This window comes from Cervus elaphus, chromosome 15 (genome assembly GCF_910594005.1).
Source record: "Cervus elaphus chromosome 15, mCerEla1.1, whole genome shotgun sequence".
In the NCBI taxonomy this organism is placed as follows: domain Eukaryota; kingdom Metazoa; phylum Chordata; class Mammalia; order Artiodactyla; family Cervidae; genus Cervus; species Cervus elaphus.
In genome coordinates this window covers 43,371,779-43,393,120 of record NC_057829.1, presented here as the reverse complement: position 1 = coordinate 43,393,120, position 21,342 = coordinate 43,371,779, and the positions used below count along the sequence as shown (strand labels likewise).

Below are 21,342 nucleotides of genomic sequence, written 5' to 3'. Positions count from 1 at the left end.
TAAGATATTTTATCCCCACATTTTCTTTCTTGGCTTCTTTAGCTGAGGAACAAGGGCAAAAATGGTTCAGTTACTCTCTAGTTTGAAAATTTTATGATATAGTACCCTTAAAAAAAGTGATTTGTCTTTGAGCATGAATCCTATTACTATCCTTTTATTATATTTCCAGAGTGATTTGTTGTACTTCAGTATGAGCATACTAAGTATAAAAAGCAGTTGCAGTGTTTGAAGAGGGTCAATACAACAGTGAGCTTTATAGAAGGAAAATAAATCAGTAACCTTATATTTATTCTAATTTCTAATCTTAAGAGAGAAAAATGATTATCATAGTGCCGCTTTGATTTACGTTAACATGGGGGGAGAAAAGATGGAAACATACTCAAATTTATACTTACAGGCCTGCTATCAGGAATTATAGTATTTTCCTTAAGTTTCTTTAGATTGTAATATCACTATGTCAGAGTATTTTCTTTTGATAAGCTATCAAAAAAAATGATGGTTAACTCATAACACTAAAGAAACTCTTAATCAGCCACTGTAGGGAAGTTAAGCCTTTTTTATTCAGGTAACTAAAAGAACATACTGTGTTGCATCCAACTGTTTGCAACCCCATGGACTGTGGCCCGCCAGGCTCCTCTGTCCATGGAATTTTCCTGGCAGGAATACTGGAGTGGGTTGACATTTCCTTCTCCAGGGGATCTTCCTGACCCAGGGACTAAACCCACGTCTCTGTGTCTCTTGCATTGGCAGGCAGATTCTTTACCACTGTACCACCTAGGAAGCCCACCTAAAAGAACATTCCCATATAAAAGCCATAACCAGCCATCAGTTGCTGATGCTTTTTTTCTTTCTGCAAAAGAAGATTCATTTCCTCTTTCAGTCTATTCCCACTTTGAGATTAGTGCAGGAGACTAACAGACTAAGTATAGAAGAATTTGGTTGATTGTCATTCTCAAAGATTGCAGTTGGATGAAAACCGTCTCCTGTTAGTCATCTCCTGTTAGTTTTATCAAATGTATAACTCAGCTCATCCATCTACAAAGAGGTTAGACAGGACTAAGACTCTGGGGCCACATTGTTTACCTCAGATACATTTGTAGGCAACCTACAGGGATGTATCTAAATTTTGTCCCTTATGATCTGCTTTCAGGATTTCCTCTTTGTCTTTCAACTATTCTATGATGTGTATATCTCTTTGACTTTATCCTATTTGGATTCATTGAATGTCTTGAATGTTTATATAAATTTGGTACATTTTTGGCCATTATATCTTTAAGTATTTTTTGTGTCCCTTTCTCTCCTCTCTCTTTCTAGGACTCCTATTATGCATGTGTTGGTTCAGTTCAGTTCAGTCGCTCAGTCATGTCCGACTCTGCGACCCCATGGACTGCAGCATGCCAGGCTTCCCTGTCCATCACCAACTCCCGGAGCTTGCTCAAAGTCATGTCCATCGAGTTGGTGATGCCACCCAACCATCTCATCCTCTGTCATCCCTGTCTCCTGCCTTCAGTCTTTCCCAGCGTCAGGGGTCTTTCCCAATAAGTCATCTCTTCACATAAGGTGGCCAAAGTTGGAGTTTAGTTGATACATTTGGTGGTATCACATTGGTCCCTGAACCCTGTTCATTTTTCTTCATTCTTTTTGTTTCTGAAACTGGATAATTTTAATTGACTTATCTTTGAGTTCACTGCCTCCTTCTTCTGCCATCTCTAATCTGTTTTGTAATCCTTTCAGTGAAATGTTTATTCCAGGTATTATACTCTTCAACTATAGAATTTCCATTTGATTCTTATCTCTACCGAGATTCTCTATTTGTGAGGCATTGTTCTCATATTTTCATTTAGTTATTTAGACATAATTCTCTAGTTTTTTTTTTTTTTTTTTAGCATATTTAAAACATTTGACTTAAAGTTTCTGTTTAGTAAGTCCAGCATCTGAGCTTCTCAGGGACAGTTACTCATGAATACTTTTGTTCCCTGAATACGGACCCAACTTTCTTGTTTCTTTGCATGTCTCAATTTTTTGTTGAAAACTGGATGTTTTAAAAGTGGCAACTCTTGGAATGAGATTTTCTCTTTTCCTCAGAGTTTGTTTTTGTTGCTATTTCTTTAGTGACTTTCCTAATACTGTGAAATCTATATTTCATGTGTAGTCACTAAAGTGGATGGTTAGATTAGTGGTTAGCTAATGATCAGACAGACATTTCTTTAAACGCCTAGAACTTATAAGTCAGTCATTCTTTTTTTTTTTTTTTTTGTGTAAGTCACTCATTCTTTGCCAAAGGGCTCTGTGTTTATGTTGGGGCTCACCTTCAACACTCCACCAGGCAGTTGACACTTCTTCCTGCTTGCATGGAGCTTTAAGATCAGAGTGACGCTTGCTATCAAGATATACATAACTTACTGTGTTTACCAATATTCAGTCAATTTTTCTTTAATAAATACTTCTCAGACTGCTGCAAGCCTTTGGTTAATTCCCACAGTTCAGAAAAAGATGATTCTCATAAGTTTTACCAGTGTTATTATTATTTTTATGGATAAGGAATTCTGTGAGGTTTTTATGCCATCATTTTTGCTGATGTGTCCTGATCTTTCAGAAGTACTTGTAGGTGAAAGGGCTTTCAACAAGTTATTCCACATCTTTTAGATAATGCTATATTATTTTTTATAATATTCTTGTGATTCTGCTGTTTTGGTGAGGTAAGGCAAAAAATAAAAATTGTTGATTGAGTTTGTGGGAAGTTTAGAATGGAACTTTAGCAAAGGAATTTCTTTTTTGATAGAAACGCAGGTTATTAACCTGAAGCATTTCATCCAGTATTCTGAGGCTGATCCAAAATGTACTAAAAGAGAAAGATAAAACCCTTTTATTCTCAGCATTGTCTCAACTCACATACTGGTCATCTGTCTGCATTTGTTGTGTATTATGTATGCAGATAAGAAGGATGCAGTTAGAAGTTATTAGGGGACAAAAAGTGTAAGGAACTACAGAACAAGAAAATTAAACTGTCATAAATTCATTGTTGGGCATATGAATACTTTGAATATTGATCTCAGACTGTTTTAGAGGGCACTGAAAGTCTGGAATGTGATTGTCTCCAGCATTTGAGTATATCGAATAATACTCTTAAACGATTTTTAATTTTTAGCTGTTAAGCTAGATTTGAACTGAAGACTCAGAACAAAATATTCCATCAATTTTTGAAGATAAATTTATAAAAGATTTGTTAGAATGCAGGGCATTTAAACTCAAAGCTAATTTGTTTCATTTGCTTCACTTCTGTTGTACTAGAGAAGTAGTCTTTTGTCATTTCCCATTAATGTTTCTGTAAATAAAGAATGTAATTTCCCTGGTAATAGTAAAACATTAGATTTTTTTTATTTTTTAAGGATAGTTTCTCCCCAGTCTAAAAAAGCTTCATCAGTCTGGAGTTATATCTGGTCTCTAACTTACCTGCAGCCATTGTAAAATAGATGGAAAATCGCAGATCCATGACTCACCTTCACATCTGTAATTACCTCAGGCTAAGGACACCCAGGGTGACTTTAACTCAGCATTTTCCCCCATATCCACTTAACTCTATTATAGTGCCTCCTAATTAATATCTGTGATGTGATGTTCCCTTAATGGAAATGGCCATTTCATCATCTATTTGATGTTGGATTTCTGCCATCTCCCTTCTTAGGAGACTCTTAACCATGTACTGCAATCTATCTGCCTGATCAATTCCATTCCTTCAATGATTCATCCAGGCTCAGTGAGCTAATGGCTGTGACTGTGCTGCCTGAATCTGTAGAAGAGTTTGAGAAATTGGAAATAAATTAAATTTATCATCATTGTGGGGCATCTGGTTGGTATCAGACTTTTAAATGAATATGAAACAGGTCATGCAAACAGGCAAATACTTTTATCCAGACAGTGTTATTCCTCTACTTGCTGTGATTCTCCCTGGAGCAGTCATGAGTTAAAAACCTTTCAATAAGTATGGATAGAGGGAAGGAATTAAAAACTCTTAATCTTCCCCCTGCTTTGCTTTTCCCCTAATGTTCCACCAGAACATCCAGTAAATAGCTTCAGTACTAAAAGGTGTTACTGTGGTGCTGCGATATTGTTTTGATATTTCTGTGAGGACATAAAGAAAATGCCTAGACATGAAACTTACTGAGCAGAATGTTGGTATACTTAATATAAAACCTGCCCTCTAGTGAATCAAATTGTCCTAAACATCACAGGTCCTTATATCTTTTGTGAGTATCAGCAGAACTGACAGAAAGACAAAAGTGGACCCCGTTGTTTATAGGACTGGTACTTTTCATTGAGTAACACTAGAGGTGCCCATTGCTGCAAAAACAGCCCTACATCACTACTAAATGACACCAGCTCATTGGGAAAGATCCAAATTCAGTTGGAGTTTGGCTTTTCTTAATTATTAGTCATGGGAATGGAAGGCAAGAGTGTTCTTTCTGCTGCATAATCACCACTATTTTAATGATACTAATAAAAGTGGGGTAGATGGTTTTTTTATAAATCGTCTTGCTAGGGGCATAACCCATTAGTAAGTAAAATTTCTTTAATCTCCAATTATTTTTTGCTGTTCTCATTATAAATTTTCGTGACTAGTGGAAGAAAATAAGAATTTTTCTTACTACTAAATCTAAGAACTCATAAAGTTGTAATAAGCTCTTGAAAAGATTTAAATGGGTTCCTTAAGTTTTTAACTTAGGTGAAGATTTATCTTTGAACATGAAGTCTTAAGGCTATCCCTAGGGAGAGCTATCACAAAGGTCATTCAGACTTCTGTCTCTTCTTTGCTGTTATCGCTGTTTACCTTTGCATTTTCAGAAAAGTTTATCAATAAATTTAAATTTTAAACAAGCTATGGGCAGTTGTCTTTCAGAACAAACAACATAGTTGTGAAAGATGTTTACTTAGAAAACTCAAGATTTAATTTGTTGAGAGCAAAAGCTTTTGTATATACATTTTTGATTTCCCAAACCTGAAGGAAATAAACCTAACTTTGTTTCTCTTAGGAAAGAAGACAGAAACCGTTCTAAAATGCAATAGAAATTGATCATTGGTATTTTATATTTTTCAACCACTTTTCAAAAGACAGGTGTTTATTTTCTATAATTAAGAGATCAGAGTAGGCATTATTATTATTATTATTGCTAAGAATAATAAACAGGTTTGTCCAGTGCAGGGCAAAAAACAGAAGAAGATTGTTCCTGTCTCCTTATTTCCAATCATGCCAATAGACCAGGTTTCTTTTCAACCTTACCTAAATGGAGTCAGAAGTCTTTGGTTTCTCTAGCATGTGTGTCTGTGTGCTCAGTCGTGTCCAACTCTCTGTGACTCCATGGACTGTAGCCTGCTAGGCTCCTCTGTCCATAGAATTTTCCAGACAAGAATACTGGAGCAGGTTGCCGTTTCCTTCTCTGGGGGATCTTCCCAATCCAGGGATCCAACCCGTGTCTCTTATGTCTTCCGCATTGGCAGGCAAGTTCTGTACCAACTAAGCCACCAGGGAATCCCTTGGTTTCTCTACTCTCTTACAAAGTTGATGACACCAAATACCAACTGAAGGTATTGAAGGGTTTTAAATTTATTTGGTTTTCTAAGCAATTCTATGAGGTAAACAATATAAAAATTATTGACAGGCTTGATTTTTAGATGTTGAAATGAAGTCCAGTGAGATTAGGCTACTTAAGGATTCACTTTGGGTGATTCCTCATGGTTCTTACCATGCCATGCTCTTTGTAAATGAATATTTAAATATATGCCAATTACATAATACTTAGTCCAGATTAAGTATTTCTGGATTAATTTTAACCTCAGTGTACTTCCTGTTTTGCTCGTTAATTATATTTATGCAAGCAAGTACTTATTCAACTGCTTCTGTATTCTTACATTGTGCGTGCATGCGTGCATGATAAGTTACTTCAGTCCTGTCCGACTCTTTGAGACCCCAGGGACTGTAGCCCGCCAGGCTCCTCTGTCCATGGGATTCTCCAGGCAAGAATACTAGAGTGGGTTGCTATGCCCTCCTCCAGGGGAATATTCCCATTATAAGATCTTCTTGTATTACAAGATGCTAATGTAGGCACAAACGTTAATAATTTATAATTCCTGCCCTTGAGAAGCTGTCAGTCTAGTGAAGAAGACAGGTTACATTTTTAATGGTTTTATTGAAGTATAATTGGCATATAACAAATTATATATATTTTAAGTGTACAATTAGGTAAGTTTTGACATATGGCTACATACATGAAGTCATCTTTTTGCCTGTGTTTTAATTGGGTTTTTTTCTTTTAAATTAATTTCTTTATTTTAATTGGAGGCTGATTACTTTACAATATTGTGGTGGTTTTTGCCATACATCAACATGAATCAGCCACTGGTGTAGTTGTTTTTTTACTCTTGAGTTTTGGAAGTGCTTTAATATTTTAGTAAGTCTTTTATGAGGTACATGAAATAAATCTTTTCATTATCTTCAATGACTTTTGAAAAACAGAAGTTTCTAATTTTGAAGTCCAGTTTATATTAATTCAGGTTTTTGGGTTTTGTTTTGTTTTGGAGGGTTTTTTTTTTAACTCTTTCTGATTTGATTACTGTAGTTTTATAATAATTCATGAAATCAGTGTGAGCCCTCCAACTTTGTTCTTCTTCAGAGTTGTTTGTTGAATTTATGTACAAAAAAGCTTCTTAGAATTTTTAAAAATAATTTTATTTATTTTGGCTGCGCTGGGTGTTGGTTGCTTTGTGCGTGCTTTCTCTGGTTGTAGTGAGCGGGGGCCTCCCTTCAGTTGTGGTGCCTGGGCTTCCCATTGCGGGAGCTTCTCTCATTGTGGAGCACGGGTTCTAGGCACACAGGCCTCAGTAGTTGCGACTCACCGGCTTAGTTGCTCTACAGCCTGTGGAAATCTTCTTAGACCAGGGACCAAACCTGTGTCCTCTGTATTGGCAAGCGGATTCTTACCCACTGCACCACCAGAGAAGTCCTAGAATTTTAACTAAGATTGTTTTGAATCTACAGATCAATTTGGGAAGATTTGACTTTAAAAAAAAATTTTATTGAAGAATAGTTTTAACATTGTGTTAATTTCCTTTGTACGGCACAGTGACTAAGTTATATATCTATGTATATAGTTTTTTTCATATTCTTTTCCATTATGGTTTGTCACAGGATATTGAATATAGTTCCATACAGTAGGACCTTGTTGTTTACCCATACTTTATATAATAATTTTCCTTTCCTATTCTCAAACTTCCAGTCCTTCTCACCCCTACTCCCACTTCCCCTTGGCAACCACAGCCTGTTCTCTGTGTCTGAGTCTGTTTATGTTTTGTAAACATGTTCATTTGTGTCGTATTTTATCTTCCATATATAAGTGATATCATGTGGTGTTTGTCTTTCTTTTCTGACTGACTTTGCTTAGTATGATAATCTCTAGGTCCATTCATGTTACTGCAAGTGACATTATTTCATTCTTATTGATGGCTAAGTAATATTTCATTGTGTGTGTGTGTGTGTATGACATCTTCTTTTATCAGTTCATCTGTCAGTGAACATTTAGGTTGTATGCATGTCTTGGCTATTGTAAACAGTGCTGCTGTGAACGTGAGGGTGCATATATCTTTTCTTTGAGTACACTTGTCACACATTCTTTAAACTGGGACAGTTTCTCAACCTTGTGTTAGTTCACCTTGATATTTTTAAAATATATAAGCCAGTTACTTGGTAGAATGTCTCTTTTTGGGGGTTGCCCAATGTTTCTTCTTAACTAGATTCAGTTTATTCATTTGATAGGAACCCCACTGAAGTATGGGCTTCCCTGATAGCTCAGTTGGTAAGGAATCCACCTGCAGTGCAGGAGACCCCAGTTCGATTCCTGAGTCAGGAAGATCCGCTCAAGAAGGGATAGGCTACCCACTCCAGTATTCTTGGGCTTCCCTTGAGGCTCAGCTGGTAAAGAATCTAACTGCAATGCAAGAGACATGGGTTCAATCCCTGGGTTGGGAAGATCCCCTGGAGGAGGGCATGAGAACCCACTCCAGTATTCTGACCTGGAGAATTCCATGGACTGTATAGTCCATGGGGTCGAAAAGAGTTAGATACAACTGAGCGACTTTCACTTTGCCACTGAAGTATATCTTTTGAAGAGAAAAGTAGGACCATAAAATCCACATACAACTTATATGCATAGATAACTTACAAGTTAGCCCTTCAAATACATGTTTCCTTTACTTATGGGGACCACATCTATGGATTCAATCAACTGCAGATTGTGTAGTACTGTAACATTTACCATTGGAAAAAAATTTACAGTGTAAGGGCACCCATGCAGTTCAAACTCACGTTGTTCAAGAATCAACTGTAGGAGAAGGAAATGGCAACCCACTCCAGTATTCTTGCCTGGGAAATCTCATGGACAGAGAAGCCTGGTGGGCTACAGTCCATGGGGTCACAAAAGAGTCACACACAACTTAGCGACTAAACAACAACAGTAACAATAAAGAAATACAAGAACTGCAAGGCTATGGCACCAACGCCACTTTTCACTTTTGTCTTCTGTCTCTGGAGCTCTTTTATATGTGCTATGGCCATTTTATCATTTGAGTTGGATGTTGCATTTGTCCAAAACCCTTGTTTGGATTGTGTAAAGGTGAAAAATACCAAAACAGTTGCCAAATGAAAAATTAATCTGTGATCCCGAACTGAGGATAAATCTAGAGAATTAATACATTCATCACATAAAGTGAAATATGTTATTATACTCTGACCACCTTAAATAATGTAAGTGTTTTTAAGCCTTTCTCCATTGCACTTTTATGCTATTCATTTGACTGTGGAATCCTGTTGCTTGGTCTTAGAGACATTTTTGAAATAGAATTGAAATGTTTTCTTCTCTGTTCCAGATGTTTGCAATAATGTGTGACTGACTTAAATTCTAACAATAAAAAGATACTTTCTCACAGGGGAAAAAATATTGAATGGAGAAAGAAAAAAAAAATCAACTATACTAAAAATACCATTAATCTTAGTTGTCAATGTTGTCTTGTTTCTCTTCTTGTTTATACGTGAAAAGTATTGTCTTGCTCAAGGTTTTCAGCTTTTAATTTTACTGTTTTGTAGATTCTTATCAAGCAGTTATTGAGTTGACCATAGAAGTTGGAATGAGCTTATTTAGTTAAATAGTAGAACACTGTTGACACCATTCTTTTTTATATGTTCAGGTCCCATGAATTAGAAGTCTGTGTTAAATGCCAAGCTTGGTACCTGTTCTTATCAGATGTTAATTATGCTTTTCTCCCTCCCTGTCTTCTCATGCATAATATACTGGTTTTACAAAGCCCTTTGAAATATTTTGCCTATTGATACGCAAATCCTAAATTTAATCTTATTGATACTTTTCTTAGGGAATGTTTTTATATAAAATTTATTTTCTCAACAATGCAAATTGAATATTACCATCAGATTATTGACACTGAAGACAGTGGACTTTTATAAAACACTATGTTTATGTACTCATAAAAGAAAAAATGAATATGACAGACTATTTTATTTGTTGATTGGACCATTCATTCACTGTATGTTAAATATTGTGGTTGCTTCTGGAAGCATAATATTTTTCTTCATGGGAAATAATAAGTCATTAAGACTGAAATGAACATGCTCAGTCGTGTCCGACTCTGTGACCCCATGAACTGTAGCCTACCAGGTTCCTCCATCTATGGGATTTTCCAGGCAAGAACACTGGAGTGGGTTGCCATTTCCTTCTCCAGGAGATCTTCCCGACCCAGGGATTGAACCCAGGTCTCCCACATGGTAGGCAGACGCTTTTTTTTATCTGTTTGTTTGTGTGTTTCTTAACAGAGACCATTTAGAAGGTGTAGTTTTTAAGAAATATTTTTTCTGAAAAATAATAGTGGCAGATTATTTGTTTCAGGTACTGAACAGTACAGTGAATACACAGGCTATGCCGAAACATACCGTTGGGCCCGGAGCCATGAAGATAGGAGTGAAAGGTGAGTTCATTTCTACTTTAGTATCACATGGCCAAAAGCTAAGGAATGTGGGCTTGACCCTGGTACATTCTGTCTTCCATCTACTCTTACTTCAGAAATATAATTTTCTTCTTAAATTCAATAGTACAGGTTCACTAGTAGTTAAAACAGATTCACCATCTCTATATACTCAGAAGAACAGAGAAGGAAAAGCCAAATATCTAAACCAAGACCAGGAAAGGCACAACTCTCTACAGGTGTCTCTGCTGCTAATTGTAAGCATCCAGTGAAGGTTAACTTCCAACAACAAACTTATTTCGAGTGGATTCTAATTACAACTTAAAGCCTTTAAACAGCTTTTTTAGTTGTCCTTAACTTCTGTGAGGTTCAGTAAGTGGGGGAAACCTATGTTGGGACAATTTGCCTAATACCACAAAACGGTTGCTAGCAGAACCTGTGGTGAACTTTGCCGCTGCTGTCTCTTATTTCTTATTGAAATACATTTTTACACTTTGACATTTTTGCTTCCCCAGAGGCAAATTTTTATTGAAAACATGTGTGTGGCAAATGTATGTGTGTTTCAGTGGGAAGAGCCATTGTGGCAGAAAGAATCAGCCACCGCCCTTGTAGCCATACAGCCTTATTCTTTGTAATATCTCAAATCCAGTTGCTAGTCTTTCTTTGTTTTGGATAAAACATATGGCTGCAACAGTTACTTAGGTGGATTTTTAATTCTTTATTATTATTTACAGACTAGCACGAAGGCTTCTGTTGCTATTCTTCAGTTTGAAGCGTTGATGGGAATATCATCATATGCATGTTTATAAAGAGATTAATGTATAGAATTTCATGTTTCCAAAATCACCATCTCATCCAACTTTTCCTGTCTCCACAGGCAAATTGTTATTGTTTGCTTTGATTTCTTTGCCTTTTTAAAAATAATTTTGTGCACCCAGCAGTTGAGCATAGCAGGTAGAATATTGTATTGAACTGTTACACTGTTATACTTTTTTTTCCCACAACACTTGACTCCTTGGGACTAGCTTTTGGACAATATAGGGCGATGTTACAAACTCAGTGACTTAGAGCAGTTCTTCCAGAACAGAGGAAAGAGCTCTTGTCCAGATACAAAGGCTGGGTCTTTAGTGTTGGGAGGAAAACAAAGAACTAAATCCTTTTGGTTTGCCCACCAAATCTTTTCACCTTGAAGACTCACTGTTAATGATGTATGTTTACAGTATGTTCTATCTTTTCATTTTACTGCTTAATGCTTTGTACTCCACAATACATGTGCCTTGGACTTCCTGATTTGCTGAGATGTAAAGCCATTGGTTTGTTTGTTTGTAACGTATTAACCCCGCCAAAGTCTCCGAAATCTGCCCTGGTGGGGGTTGTTGTTTGGTGAGTGCCTTTCCCCGTTCCTCCTCTCCCCCATCTGCCAGGGACGACTGGCAGAGGCGCAGCACTGAAATCGTCGCCATCGACGCCCTTCACTTCAGACGCTACCTCGACCAGTTTGTGCCTGAGAAAATCAGACGTGAGCTTAACAAGGCCAGTAACCTTATTTCTTCGTTCATCTGGCAGCTGTTATCTATTTACTGCCATTTTATTAATGCTGAAATTAATGCTTTCTGGTAATTCTTGCAGTGTCAGTACGTCTGCCTACAGCTCTCCTGATTTAATGGGTCTGTCAGCTTGTACAGGATGTACTTTCCATTGTGTAATTGTTTGATTACTGATGCCAGATAGACTGTTGCTTGATATTAAGCCCCACACATGCATTTATCTCATCAAGTACATTTCGCTGCTTTGGAACATTATCATTTTAAAACAATATAGAAATGAATGAACCTGGAAAGTTTTTTTCAGACCTACCCAATGACACTTTCTCTGCAAGGTGTGCTATCAGGATTAAAACAGATAAACCTTGTAAGGCAAGTCATTGTTGTTCTCGTATTGGTAAGAGTCATGTAAATTACTTATTTGGTAATTTGACATATTTATGATGGAATATGTGGCTTTCTGTGCTTAGTTTTATCTCCTTTAATCATTTTTTTTTTATTGTTACAGAAATATAAAAATGAGCTAGGCCTATTGTTAGTTCAAATTTTTACTACTGTTAACCATAATAAACTATCATGCAATAGTATTCTAATTCTATTCTCTAGGTAGATAGGGCCTTACCAAAACTGTTGATATTTTCTTTAGTTCCTCAAATTACTCTCACAGCCAAGACTGACCCAATTCTGAAAACCATTTTTTAACTTCCATGAATAGGATTTGGTCATGAAATTCATTATTAAGATAATAAGGTTTGTGGTTTTGCATGACTCCCATGTGCCAGTCCCTACACAGACTTTGGTGATGACAGCCGACTGGGTGTACCATTGCAAGGGAGCTGGGAGTGCTGTTGGGGCATGTGTGGCCCTCAGTATATCATCTCCACATCTTTTCCCTGGGTCTAACCACAGGATGGCCTCTGTCTGGTGCTCTGCTAATCCCAGCTCAAGTGCCTTACCTTTCATGTTGTTATTAGTAAAATAACCAAATAATCCAGAAAGGCTTTTACTATGCTTAAAACTTAGGGGATATGTCCAGTATAATTACATTTGTTATCTTATATCCTGATGTACTTGAGAATCTAATTTGCTGTTGAACATATTTTTACAATATACAATTAGGTTATTTTAACATTTGAAGTTATCAAAGGAATCCCATAAAAAGTTTGAAGAGTAAATGCATTATTTTCCAAATTGAACTTACATATGGATTCCATTTTTCTTTTAAGCAATTCCTCAGAAAAGCTGTCCAAAAAGACTGTTCTTTTATATGTCAACAGTTGTAATTTCTCTTTTATCTGACTCGTGATACTAAGGAATATCTTTTAGGTACCTTTTAAATGTGAGACTGCTTTCACTATCTGAACTCTTGCCTTAAAGCAGTTGTCTCCAAGCACATGGTGTTTTTATTACATAGCATATCAAGTAGAATAAGATTTTTATTTAGCTTTTCATCAAAAGTGTTTGTGAATGTGTCACATGGTCATTGATAGTAGAAGACATTTATAATCAGTGGGTGTGGGGGTCCTAGGATACCAGGGAGGCCCTAATGCAATCTAACTAGTATCCTTATAAGAAGAGATTAGGGCATACAAAAAAAAAAAAAAAACAAATTAGCAGTGCATGCCCACAGAATAAATATCATGTGTGGGTCTACATGAAGGTGACCGTCTGTACGCCGAGGAGAGAGGTCTCAAAAGAAACCAAACGTGCTGACGCCCTGATCTTGAACTTCTAGTCTCTAAAACTGAGAAAAGTAATGTCTGTTCTTTTAGTCACATAGTCTGTGTGGTACTTTGTTATGGCAAGAAATACATGGCAAGTTTAGAAAGACATGTATGAAAAGGAAATGTATTTAACCATTATAGTACATTAACACACATTTCAAGGTTCTTTTTTTTATGGATAATATTTATATTCCCACAAATACTTTCCTGCAGGAGCTGGATCATTCACTTTTACAAATATGACCCTGGACATAAATAAATATTCTCATTTTTAATTCCCCATGTCTAACTTGTGACACCACAACTTGGAGAGCATCGTAAATTAAATGTTTTACATCTCACTATGTTTTGTACACTTCGGTTTAAAGCAGAACTCGGTATTAAATCACTTCAGAGATAACTTGTACAGTGCTTTTTTCTTTTTTTGTATGCCAGACAGAAACTAGACAGGAACAGAAAAACTCCATTTTTCCAAATGAAGCAATAGACCAGTTTTCACCATCAGAATTCAGTGTGGATCTCTGAACTCTAGGGGGCTTGCTACTTTTAGGCATTACTCAAGCTTCCCAGGTGGTGCAGTGGTAAAGAATCTGCCTGCCAATGCAGGAGACATGGATTGAGTCCCTGGGTTGGGAAGATCCCCTGGAGGAGGAAATGGCAATCCGCTCGTATATTCTTGCCTGAAAAATTCCATGGACAGAGGAGCCTAGTGGACTATAGGCCATGGGGTTGCAAAGAATCAGACAAAACTGAGCGACTGAGGACATACACACACAACAGATAACAATTGAAAGGCAATCCCACAAAGTGCTTTGTTGTCTCTGGAAACAATTGACTCTATCCAGGCCCCTATCCTATTGGACCCACATCATGACCGACAAGAAGAGGTGGTTTTTTTTTTTTTTTTTTTTTTTTTTAAGAGGTGGTTTTTAAAGGGAAGAGTCAGACTCCTTTTATCTGACTGATACTGTGAAGCTGCATTTTAAACCTGTGAGAGATCAGCTAGGTAACATTCTCCAGGAGAACTGTCTTTGGATTGGAAAGATTTATGACTCCAGGTTGCAAAAGTGGCAAATAGCTCAGCAAAGGAAGAGGGAAATCATCTGTGGAACGTTGTGTTTAGCCATGTTAGACTCAATCCAATAAGATTAAGTAGCGAGTATATTCTGTGGAGTCATCTGGACCAGAAATTTAACAAAGTGAGGAGACCACCTGGGCAGGAAATTGCCATTTACCTTTTAAAAACTGATATATTGATTTTGTTGTTTTTGTTATTATCACCAAATTCAGGAGTGGATTGTTACAGTGCTTTATTAATGAAACCAATCAGTCCCTGCTGTTGATAGTTCAAAGAAGTTCAACATCTGATCATTTATAATTTTTTCTTGAAGTCTGTGTTACTTTACTTTTCAGGAATATTGGTTCAAAATGTATCATTTTTAGTGAGTTTTCCCTTCAGTTTCTCAATGTATAGAATCAGAATAACCATAGAAATATATAATCTAATCTTTGATTTCATATATGGGAAATCTAAGGTCTAAATGTTTTCATTTTATATTGCATCTTGAAAAGGCAACATCTATTTACTAAGGTTAGCTATTTTAAAGACAAAAAATCATCTATAATTTTACGTTTCAAATAATTGCTTTCATTTTTGTAGGACTTTCCACATAAATATTAAGTTTCATATAAATGTGTTCAAAAGTGACATAAATATTGTATTTATTTAATTTATCCATAATTATATTTTTAATACTTTCTAATGATCTTCATAATAATATGTTTAATGGCCATAAAATTAGTTGGATTGATATACGAGGCCTTAGCTGATATACTAAAACTTAGCTATTAGTTTTTTAACTAAACTAATAGGTGGTCCCAGGGATCTCTTTATTATGTGCAATGTAGTAAACATCTTTGTGGAGCTTCCCTGCTGGCTCAGATAGTAAAGAATCTGCCTGCAGTGTGGGAGACCTGCATTCAATCCCTAGGTTGGGAAGATCCCTTGGAGAAGAGAATGGCTACCCAGCCCAGTACTGTTGCCTGGACGATCCTATGGACAGGGGAGCTTGGAGAGCTACTGTCCATGGGGTCGCAAACAATGAGACATGACTGAGCAACTAACACTTTCACTTTAAACACCTTTGTACAGTTGTTATTTAATCGAATAAAAGAAATTTACAAATAAGAAATTTACAAAATTGTTATTGAATCTAAGGATAATTTTAAGACTTAATATTACTTTATTGTCTTCTAAAAGATTCTTCAGTTCAGTTCAGTCGCTCAGTCGTGTCTGGCTCTTCGACCCCATGAACTGCAGCACGCCAGGCCTCCCTGTCCTTCACCAACTCCCGGAGTTTATTCAAACTCATGTCCATTGAGTTGGTGATGCCATCCAACCATCTCATCCTCTGTCATCCCCTTCTCCCACTTTCAATCTTTCCCAGCATCAGGGTCTTTCCAATGAGTCAGTTCTTCACATCAGGTGGCCAAAGTATTGGAGTTTCAGCTTCAGCATCAGTCCTTACAGTGAATATTCAGGACTGATTTGCTTTGGGATGGACTGGTTGCATCTCCTTGCTGTCGAAGGGCCTCTCAAGAGTCTTCTCTAACACCACAGTTCAAAGGCATCAATTCTTCAGCGCTCAGCTTTCTTTATAGTCCAGCTCTCACATCCATACATAACTACTGGAAAAACCATAGCTTTGACTAGATGGACCTTTGTTGGCAAAGTAATGTCCCTGCTTTTTAATATGCTGTCTAGGTTTGTGATAGCTTTTCTTCCAGGGAGCAAGCGTCTTTTAATTTTATGGCTGCAGTCACCATCTGCAGTGAATTTCGGAGCCGAGAAAAAGTCTGTCATTGTTTCCATTGTTTCCCCATCTATTTGCCATGAAGTGATGGGACCAGATGCCATGATCTTAGTTTTCTGAATGTTGAGTTTTAAGTCAACTTTTTCACTCTCCTTTCACTTTGATCAAGAGGCTCTTTAGTTCTTCTCTTTCTGCCATAAGGGTGGTATCATCTGCGTATCTGAGGTTATTGATATTTCTCCCGGCAGTCTTGATTCCAGCTCTTGCTTCATCCAGTCAAATATTTCTCATGATGTACTCTGCATATAAGTTAAATAAGCAGGGTGATAATATACAGCCTGACATACTCCTTTCCTGATTTGGAACCAGTCTGTTGTTCCATGTCTGGTTCTAACTGTTGCTTCTTAACCTGCATATACAGATTTCTCAGGAGGCAGGTAAGGTGGTCTGGTATTCCCACCTCCTTAAGAATTTTTCACAGTTTATTGTGATCCACACAGTCAAAGACTTTGGCATAGTCAATAAAGCAGAAGTAGATGTTTTTCTGGAACTCTCACTTTTTCTGTGATCCAACGGAAGTTGGCAATTTGATCTCTGGTTCATCTGCCTTTTCTAAATCCATCTTGAACATCTGGAAGTTCACGGTTCACATACTGTTGAAGCCTGGCTTGGAGAATTTTGAGCATTACTTTGCTAGTGTGTGAGGTGAGTGTAATTGTGCTGTAGTTTGAGCATTCTTTGGGATTGCCTTTCTTTGGGATTGGAATGAAAACTGACCTTTTCCAGTCCTGTGGCCACTGCTGAGTTTTCCAAATTTGCTGGTATATTGAATGCAGCACTTTCACAGCATCATCTTTTAGGATTTGAAATAGCTCAACTGGAATTCTATCACCTCCACTAGCTTTGTTTGTAGTGATGCTTCCTAAGGCCCACTTGACTTCAAACTCCAGGATGTCTGGCTCTAGGTGAGTGATCACACCATTGTGATTATCTGGGTCATGAAGATTTTTTTTGTGTAGTTGTTCTGTGTATTGTTGCCACCTCTTCTTAATATTTTCTGCCTCTCTTAGGTTCATACGATTTCTGTCCTTTAAAAGATTCTACAGGCACTTAAAAAAAACAACAACCCATGCTGTAGTCCATGGGGTTGCAAAGAGTTGGACACCACTGAGTGACTAAACAACAACTTGGTCTTAGTTGTGGCATGTGAACTCTTAGTTGCGGAATGTGGGGTCAAGTTCCCTGACCAAGGATCACACCCAAGCCTTCTGCATTGGGAGCATGGAGTCTTAGTCACTGGGCCACCAGGGACATCCCTTTAGGCACTTTTTATATTTGTTTTTAAGAAATCACAGTATTCTAAAACATAAAATCATTATCAATATGAACTATGTATTAGTTTGTTAGACAAATATGTTATATTGATTTAATATAAACAACTCCTTAGGACAATAATTATTAATCTAGAAAACAGTATAATGTATTTATATTATAATGAAGGACATAATTTAATTATATTCTCTTCAGTTCAGTTCAGTCGCTCAGTCGTGTCTGACTCTTTGCGACCCCATGAATTGCAGCACACCAGGCCTCCCTGTCTGTCACAAACCCCCGGAGTCTACTCAAACTCATGCCCATCGAGTGGGTGATGCCATCCAGCCATCTAATCCTCTGTCGTCTCCTTCTCCTCCTGCCCCCAATCCCTCCCAGCATCAGGGTCTTTTCCAATGAGTCAGCTCTTCACATGAGGTGGCCAAAGTATTGGAGTTTCAGCTTCAGCATCAGTCCTTCCAATGAACACCCAGGACTTATCTCCTTCAGGATGGACTGGTTGGATCTCCTTGCAGTCCAAGGGACTCTCTAGAAGTCTTCTCCAACACCACAGTTCAAAAGCATCAATTTTTCGGTGCTCAGCTTTCTTCACAGTCCAACTCTCACATCCATACATGACCACTGGAAAAACCATAGCCTTAATCAGACGGACCTTTAGGCTAGCTTAAACTGACTTGGCAGCCTGAGTTCTTCAGTTTGTGTGTGCTCTTGCATGTGCGTTGCAGGGATGTTTGTACAGACTATTCACCTGAATACCATCTATTTCCTGGGCCCAGTTCTGGGCCTGTAGGTTTTGAAAATTGTTTTCTTTGTTTCCTTTTTCAATTTCTTTGCTTCCTTCCCATGTCTCTTTTTTTTTTTTTTTCCCCATGTCTCTTTTTACCACTTCCCAGCTGGGCTCTAGTTTTTAATTCTAGATACCAGTATCTTCCTCCTGCCACTTGCTTCTCAAGGCGCCTCTTGGCAACCTTCAGGACTCCAAAATTCCCTCTCTTCTTACCTTCCCATCAAAACTCATTCACACAGTCGTGTCCAACTCTTTGCGACCCCATGGACTATATAGTCCATGGAATTCTCCAGGCCAAAATACTGGAGTGGGTAGCCTTTCCCTTCTCCAGGGGATCTTCCGAAACCAGGGATCGAACCCAGTTCTCCCGCATTGTGGGCGGATTCTTTATGAAGTGAACCACAAGGGAAGCCCAAGAATACTGGAGTGGGTAGCCTATTCTTTCTCCAGCAGATCTTCTGGACCCAGGAATTGAACTGGGGTCTCCTGCATTTCAGGCAGATTCTTTACCAACTGAGCTATCAGGGAAGCGCCATTCTGAGTCAGGAGTATTTATTGGTATCTTCTACTTACTGAGGTTTGAATGCTTCTTCTTTTTCCCACTTTTAAGTAGTTTATTAGTAAAAAATAAATAGCTCTGTCATGGTGAATGTCAGGTCAGGCTGTGATGAGAGTTTAATAAGCAAGGTTTCTTTTACTGCTCTGATTAATCTTCTCAAGTGCTCTGGCTCATGTGAGGAAAAATTTGCTACCAGTGTGGAGCTCCTAGCACATTTCCCTATGAAGAAAGAACTTGACAATTCTTTTGTTGTCTCAATCATTATCTGATCTTTGTTTCTTACCAAAGAAGCTCGGTTATTATCCGGATTAGTGGCCCGGTCCTCGTCTCTGACAGGTGAGGGATCTCTCTCTCCTTACTGGGGAATGGAGAGAAGCAAGGGTTGTCCCTCTAAAGGGGACTCAGAGGAGCTTGCTGTTTCTCTCTGATTTCTGACCTTGGAAGTAGTTGGTTTAAACACAATAAAAGAATTTTGTAACAACAGTCAAGATATGGAAGCAGCCCAAGTGCCATGCCCATCACAGACAAATGGATAATGTATACAATGAAACATTATTCAGCCATTAAAAAGAATGAAATTCTACCTTTTACAGCATTGTGGATGGGCCTAGAGAGTATTTATGCTTGCTGAAATAAGAGAAAGACAAATACTATATGATATCACTTATATGTGGGCTTACCTGGTGGTTCAGATGGTAAAGAATCCAACTGTAATGCAGGAGACCTGGGTTTGATCCCTGGGTTGGAAAGACCCCTGGAGGAGGGCATGGCAACCCACTCCAGTATTCTTGCCTGGAGAATCCCCATGGACAGAGGAGCCTGGTTGCCTACAGTTCATGGGGTCACAAAGAGTCCCATATGACTGAGTGACTAAGCACAGCACAGCATCACTTATATGTGGAATCTAAAAAATAATACAAATGATGTACATGCAAAACAGAAACAGACTCACAGATATAAAACAAGCTAGTGGTTACAGAAGGGAGTGGGAAGAGATGAGGGGCACATTAGGGTTATGGGATTAAGAGATACAAACTATGTAAAGTAGATAAGCAACAAGGATATATTGGACAACACAGGGAATTATAGCCATTATCTTGTAATAACTTTTAATGGAGTATAATCTGTAAAAATACTGAATCACTTTGCTGTATACCTGAAATAAATAAATCAATTAGACCTCTATAAAAAGGGATTTTGTATTTAATCATTAGTTATTCTTTTACCTATTTTACAAGTATTTTACATCATTTAATTTCAGATTACCTTTTTAAAGTTTTATTTTATTTGATTAAAACAGCAAATGGAGAATAACTTCAGTTTTATAGTTTGTTTCTGTTGTGGCCATTTTTCAAGATAGATTTTTTTTTTTATAGTAATATTGGTTAGATTTTGCTTCTGATAATCTAAATATTTCAAATTCTCTGTTGTTTGGCTTTAGTTTTACTAAGCTATTTTTGCTTATTAAAGAAAATTTAGCCCAGATATGTAGAGATAGCAGTATTGGAAGAGACTAAAATCATTCTGATGGCATAAAGCAGAAAACGTTAACTAGGAGGCTAAGAAATCTTCCTCTTCATCTAGGCATGTTTGGAGAATTTGACAGGAAAGCAAGTGGCAAAGTTACGTCTATTCTGACAGAAAGTCTGTTCCCTTTGTTGGCATAAAGGCAGAGACTCTGTATCTTTCAAGAAGAACCTGCTCAAAAAAATTGAGCTCTTTGATAGTTTTGACCTGAAAGAGATTTTCAAAAGCTCTATGCATCTGATTACACAGGTAATTTGTGAGTTCTAGTGTAAGCTCTGTACCACGGCATTGAATAATGGTCAGGTACCAACTTATAATTAATATCTGCCAGGATTTACAGCCTAGGAGGAGGTGGAAGAAATAGCCTTGTTAATCCATCCAGACAGTGTGTAAAATAAATTTTTATACCTCTGTAGCAACTTCAGAGAGCAATTTACAGTATTATGTGTGGGTTTTGTAGAGGCATCTTTCTTTATTCTTGGTTTTTCTCTGGGAACATCTGTCACACACTGTTCTTTTTATTTTATTTACTATTATACATAAGCTATATTTTAGGCTTTGCTTGGTACTTGAGAAAGCCCAGGGGATATTTGCTTTGCTGTTATATTAAACTTCTTAACATAGTCTGATAGTTTCAGAAAACTAAGAACCCTTAGGAGTCAGAAAGACTAACTAGCCTGATAGCAAAGAAATGGGAATCAGAAACTCTAGGACCTTAAACTACGACCTTCTCATATATAAAATGAGCTGTTCATTTAATTAATACGCAGCCACCATCCTCAGGATATACTGTACTTTTTGCAGGTAACTGGCAAGTTTTAAAATAAAATAATCTAGCTTAAAATATAGCTGTGAAACTAGAGTCTTGGAGCTGGAAGGGATTTTAAAGGTTATCTTATAGCCAGGCATAGGGGTCCCTTTTATATATAGGGACTCATTTTATATATAGTCGCTTAAGTGTTTCAGTGGCAAGAAGCACATCTAAAAGCTAACCACAGTTATTAATCTAGTCTCAATAATTCAGAGAGAGTGC

General features: G+C 37.4%; 1 protein-coding gene across 1 annotated transcript in view; it reads left to right on the top strand.

Moving 5' to 3' along the window:
- The window catches only part of PARG (poly(ADP-ribose) glycohydrolase), a 116,494-nt gene that overhangs the window by 81,102 nt on the left and 14,050 nt on the right, over nt 1–21,342 (top strand). Inside the window, exons 14-15 of the mRNA XM_043926952.1 lie at nt 9,948–10,026; nt 11,448–11,556. Of these exons, the coding sequence (XP_043782887.1) occupies nt 9,948–10,026; nt 11,448–11,556 (188 nt within the window). The remainder of the gene's footprint in view (nt 1–9,947; nt 10,027–11,447; nt 11,557–21,342) is intronic.